Raw genomic sequence first — 5,132 nt, 5'->3', positions numbered from 1 at the left:
TGAGGGCAAAAATCAATTTTCATACATTATACATCACAAGACTTGCACCCCACATATATTTTATTCAACAAAACAAGGCAAAGCCCATGAATTATTTGACATTGGTTACTGAAACAAAGCGGTCCTTATTGACACATTCACAACATATGACCCCCCACAACTTAACCACAAGCACAGAATTAAAATGGAAGAATAACAAACATATATCAATCTTTAGTTCTACAGATCGATAATGAAGGATCAAACACCACAAAAGGCTCTGATAGGGCATTTGACATTCTTCCCATCTTCTCCGCAATACTGAAGAAATTCAAAGAAATCGAATGGTTTAAACTGCAATGGATGTTCATCGTCAACCAGCTCTTCTGGAGGTTGCACCATCTCACTAACGAATGAGAATAGCGCAATAGAGTATCTCTCTACTTTCCCATTTATGACCACTCGATGGAGAGGAGCATATATTCTGCCATTGCTCCATGCCTATATATTTATATATGCCAAACAAAAACAAACCACTATTTTCAGTTTCTGATAGTTTTGCAGCAAAATGATAGATTTCGAAGCAATTTGTAGGGTTTATATGAGATTAAGAAGTAAAACATCATGCATGGAACCCTTTGTAAAACAGGATTTTGTCAGAATTTCGGCAATAACGGCAATGTCCTCCTATTAACATGAAATTTGCAGCTTTTCAGGAGAGTAATACAAGCAAAGGAAATGATTTTATTTATTTATTTTTTAATAAATGGAAATGATGATATAAGCTTAAATATTTATGCATAACGTATATACAGAATTTGCTCAAAAATAATTAACTCACCATGAATGGCTCGCCTGCTACGACCACGAATGTGGAAGGCGAGTGCTCTATACCAATCCACTCTCCATCCTTTGTTTGTATCTCCAATCCTTCAACTTCATCTTGATCAACTATAGCCAGGAATAGCTTGTCAGTGTGAGGTAAAAGAGCAGTATTAATCTCATTCTCCTTGGGGACTCGGTATTTGATGAATCTCATTAGGTAGGAAGTTGATTCAACTTGAGAGTCATAGTGCTTCTGATCAACGCCATAGCTTTGAAAAACCATTTGCATCACCATCTCGCCCAATTTAGATAATTGCTTCGAGTACGAGAGTGCAGTTTCGCTGACAAAATATATGTATATATATATATGTAATTAAAAATGAAAAGAACGTGAAGTACTGAAGCAAATAAGTACATATACGTGCTAAAAATAAATAAAAATGAGTATATATAGTGCAAAGTTCCGAGTGGCCACTGTGATAACTGTCAGAAAAGCACCCAGAAGTTCCACTGCGCCACATTGCCTATCTCAACGAAACCAGAGTTTTCGGTTCTGATAGCAGGAGCTGTATCAACAATTCTTACATTCCACAAGATGGGGATCATCCGGTGGATGTTTTAGTGTAATGGTGAAGTCCGATATCTGATCAGACGGTCTGGTTGTCTGTTTTTAAATTTCTACCGTATGTAAGCGGGTTCTATCAAAAAATGATCTCCGGAGATGGAAATAACTAAGGGTTGGCCCTGGTGAGGGGCGACATGATTTCGACAGAGGTCCGTCGTGAAATTATTGACGTTATTATAAAAATACTTTAAATGAATCGAGGTTGTAATCTAGTGATATCTCCTTAACTCCAAAGTGAAAGTCTAATGTTTAAGTTGATGCATGGGTTTATTACCAAGAAAGTTTTCAAAAATTATTTAACCAAAAAGTAAAAATTGATATATATATATATATATATTGAAGTACTGAAACAAATAAGTACATATAGGTGCTAAAAAAAAAGTGTATATAGCCAAGTTCTGAATTATCAATGGTTATCATAAAAATATTTTAAATGGTATCTCCTTAACTCCCAAAGTAAATGTTTAAGTTCACATATAGGGAAAATAGGTGTATGGGTTTTATTGCCAAGATTTTATTTTATTTTATTTTTTCAAATGGTACCTGAAATTTTTATTTCCATGGGGCCAAAGTTGACGTGTAAAACTTTGAGTTCCTTCTAGGGTTGCTGCATCTTCTACGCCAAGGCATTCAAAGAGTGGCATGCTGCGAAAATTTCCTTGGTATCCATAGCCAAGTTTACCAGAGGTGATTCTGACTTTCGTGTCCCTGGGGAGGTCAAACAACTCTTTCGACACCTTGAACATTGCATTGTGTAAAGAAGCTCCGTCGTATACTGCTGTGAAGCCTCCGTGTTCTTCGAGTGCATGCCTGACATCGTTGGCTATTGATTTCCAAGAATCTGTACCAGGCTTCATGTATTCCTTAGTGAGGTCTATCACTGGAAGCTTGACCATTGTTTTTGGAGCCATAGTGATTTTATGTTTGAAGTTGTTCCTATACTTTAACCCATATATACACACTACTAGAAGTGTATTTATATATATCTAAGTATCATAAATTCATGGCCTTTTTGGAGCTACATTATCACTTGTCTTGGATGCTTATGCAATCGAATCTGCTAGTGATTTAGCTATGACGACTTGTGTGGTACCACTTTACCCACGAAAAGAAATAAATAAATAAATAAAAGGAAGTGAAAAGAAATAAATAAATAAATAAAAGGAAGACAACTAGTGTGGTACCAATTATTAGATGAATACAAGCAAATAATCAATTCCTGACTGTAACTTGTGACAATTCAAATTTATTTTGGGTCTTACTCAAGTCGTTTCAATTGAAACAACAGTTGATGAATTTGTAGTGTAATTCGTTGGTTCTGAGACTCAAATGAATTTCAAAATTAATTACTAGTGTATTACTAAATTCACGTGATGAAAGTGAGATATAACATTTAGTATATATAAATTGTCTTATATGTATGTGTGTGTGTGTGTGTGTGTATATATATATATATATAGATATATATATAGATATTTGATGATTTGTGTACTTTAATGTTAATAAACTGTGAATTTAAACATCAACTAAAGATTGAATTTGATATTTATAATAAACTTTGGAGTCCTTTTCTAACAACAATTAATTATTGATTTAGAATGTGTGAAAACAGTGTTAACGGGGTGTGAAAGTTATTAGTTGATTTTAATTGTGATTAACTTATTTAATGACCTAGATTTGATTATTAGGTCAACTTGTTAATCAATCATAAATTAAGCAAGTTGACCTAATAATCAAATCTAGGTCATTAAAGAAATTAATCACAATTAAAATCAACTAACAGTTTCCGCACATCGCATTAACATTATTTTCACAATTGGTATCAGAGCAAGTAACTCGATATACTGAGTAAATCATATTTGTTGATTTTTGCATCATGTCTGAAAGTTCAGCTTTTGTTGATATGTTATCTTTACCTCCTGTTTTTTATTCTGTCACAAGCATGCAAATTGAATGGTCTAAGTTTAAAAAGGATTTTGAAAAATTGTTAGAGAAACCGAATCTTGCGGAACTTGATAGAGATATTTATAAGTTAGAAGTTTCCGTCTCTAATAAGAATTTGGAAGAAATTGGCCATAATAATTTGAATCTTCTTCATAAAATTGATTTTCTATAAAAGTAACTTAAGAAGGTAAATTTGTTTAATAAATCACTCCAACTTAAAATTGATAATTTGAGTAGTGAGTTTGTTAAATCAAAACAGTCTTTTCAGGAAGTTGAAGTTGACACTTGCAAAATTGATAAGTTGAAAGGAGTGGTTGAGAACTTCAAATGATTTGTATTTTAAAAAATCTAAAGAAGTTTTTGTGAAAGTTGAAACCAAACTTTGTGTTATCTCTAGTTTTCCCAAACTTATTTCAACATATCATTTTTGTGGTAAAAAATGGCATATCAAGTATAAGTGCCAGAAAAAAAAAATGAACTAGGAAATAAATTAAAAAATCTAGAGAGTTCAATTAAGAAGAAGAGAAAGAAAAAGACTTCTGAGTCTTGTGCACTTTGGCTAGAACAATAAGGAAATCATTGTATAATGAATCAAAATTTGTTTGGGTAAAAAAAGAGAACTTTAAATGCCTTGTCATGCACACAAAACTTAGAGCACTTGGTCCATGTGGTTGGTACTTTGATAGTGGTTGCTCTAGGCATATGATAGGGAATAAAATATTGTTTATCATTTTTAAGGAATGCTCAGTTAGTACTGTTACTTTTGGTGATGGCAATACTACTACTGTAAATATTAAAAGTAAGATCAAATTTCCAGGAATTGGGGAGTTAAAAAATATTCTATATGTTAAAGGTTTAGCTGCTAATCTGTTGAGTATTAATCAAATCTGTGATGAGGAGTTTCAAGTTAATTTTACTCAACAAGGGTGTTTTGTAACTAATGAAAAAGGTGAATACATCTTGAAAGGAACTAGAACTTCTGATAATTGCTTTGTTGTGTTTTCATATTCTTCACTAATATGTTTTTCTACAGTTACTTATGAGGCAGTTTTATAGCATAAAAGACTTGGACATGTGAATTTTAATGATCTAGTGAATTTGTCTTTAACAATGATCTTGTTCGTGGTTTGCCTAAATTGAAAATGCCTAAGAATGAAATATGTGGCCCATGTCAATTAAGAAAACAAACTAAAGTATCACATAAGAGACTTATTCATAAAATCACTTCTCGACCTTTAGAATTAATTCGTATAGATTTGATGGGTCGCATAACACCTGATAGCATTGGAGGAAAAAAAATATATGCTTGTTATAGTTGATGATTTTTCTAGACTTACTTTTGTTGCATATTTGAGAGAAAAATCTTATACTTTTGTGAATTTTAGGTCTATTTGCCAACTTATTAAAATTAAGAAGGGATATCGAATTAATCGGATCAGGAGCGACGATAGAGGTGAATTCGAACCTATGGAATTTATTGAATATTGTGATAAGAATGGCATTAAGCATGAATTTTCTGTACCTAAAACACCATAACAAAATGGTGTAGGAAAGGAAAAATAGGACAATTTCAGGTATGGCACGTACTATGCTTCATGAGAATAAAATTGTAAGTCATATTTGGGCTGAATTGGTACGTACTGCTTGTCATATCCTAAATAGAGTTCATCTTAGGCTTAGAACTAAAAAGACTTCATATGAATTGTGGTATGATAGAAAGCCCACTGTTAAATATTTTAGAGTCTTTAGAAGTAAATGT

The 5,132-nt window shown here is 32.6% G+C and overlaps 2 protein-coding genes across 2 annotated transcripts; both read right to left on the bottom strand.

Moving 5' to 3' along the window:
- Nucleotides 1–240: 240 nt before the first annotated feature.
- Nucleotides 241–1,099, bottom strand: LOC132280933 (deoxypodophyllotoxin synthase-like). Its single transcript, XM_059782684.1, has 2 exons — nucleotides 821–1,099; nucleotides 241–480 (listed from the first exon to the last, which is right to left on the bottom strand). The coding sequence occupies exons 1-2, from the start codon at nucleotides 1,097–1,099 to the stop codon at nucleotides 241–243; spliced, it is 519 nt and encodes a 172-aa protein (XP_059638667.1).
- A 191-nt stretch (nucleotides 1,100–1,290) lies between these two features.
- On the bottom strand, nucleotides 1,291–2,325 carry LOC132280932 (probable 2-oxoglutarate-dependent dioxygenase AOP1). The gene is made up of 2 exons (XM_059782683.1): nucleotides 1,973–2,325; nucleotides 1,291–1,357 (listed from the first exon to the last, which is right to left on the bottom strand). The coding sequence occupies exons 1-2, from the start codon at nucleotides 2,323–2,325 to the stop codon at nucleotides 1,291–1,293; spliced, it is 420 nt and encodes a 139-aa protein (XP_059638666.1).
- Between the last annotated feature and the right edge of the window lie 2,807 nt (nucleotides 2,326–5,132).

The sequence above is a fragment of the Cornus florida genome, unplaced genomic scaffold (assembly GCF_030987335.1).
Source record: "Cornus florida cultivar Cherokee Brave unplaced genomic scaffold, ASM3098733v1 CherokeeBrave_3.0.0_Hap2_Chr11, whole genome shotgun sequence".
NCBI lineage: Eukaryota > Viridiplantae > Streptophyta > Magnoliopsida > Cornales > Cornaceae > Cornus > Cornus florida.
This window is presented reverse-complemented; position numbering and strand designations above follow the sequence as displayed.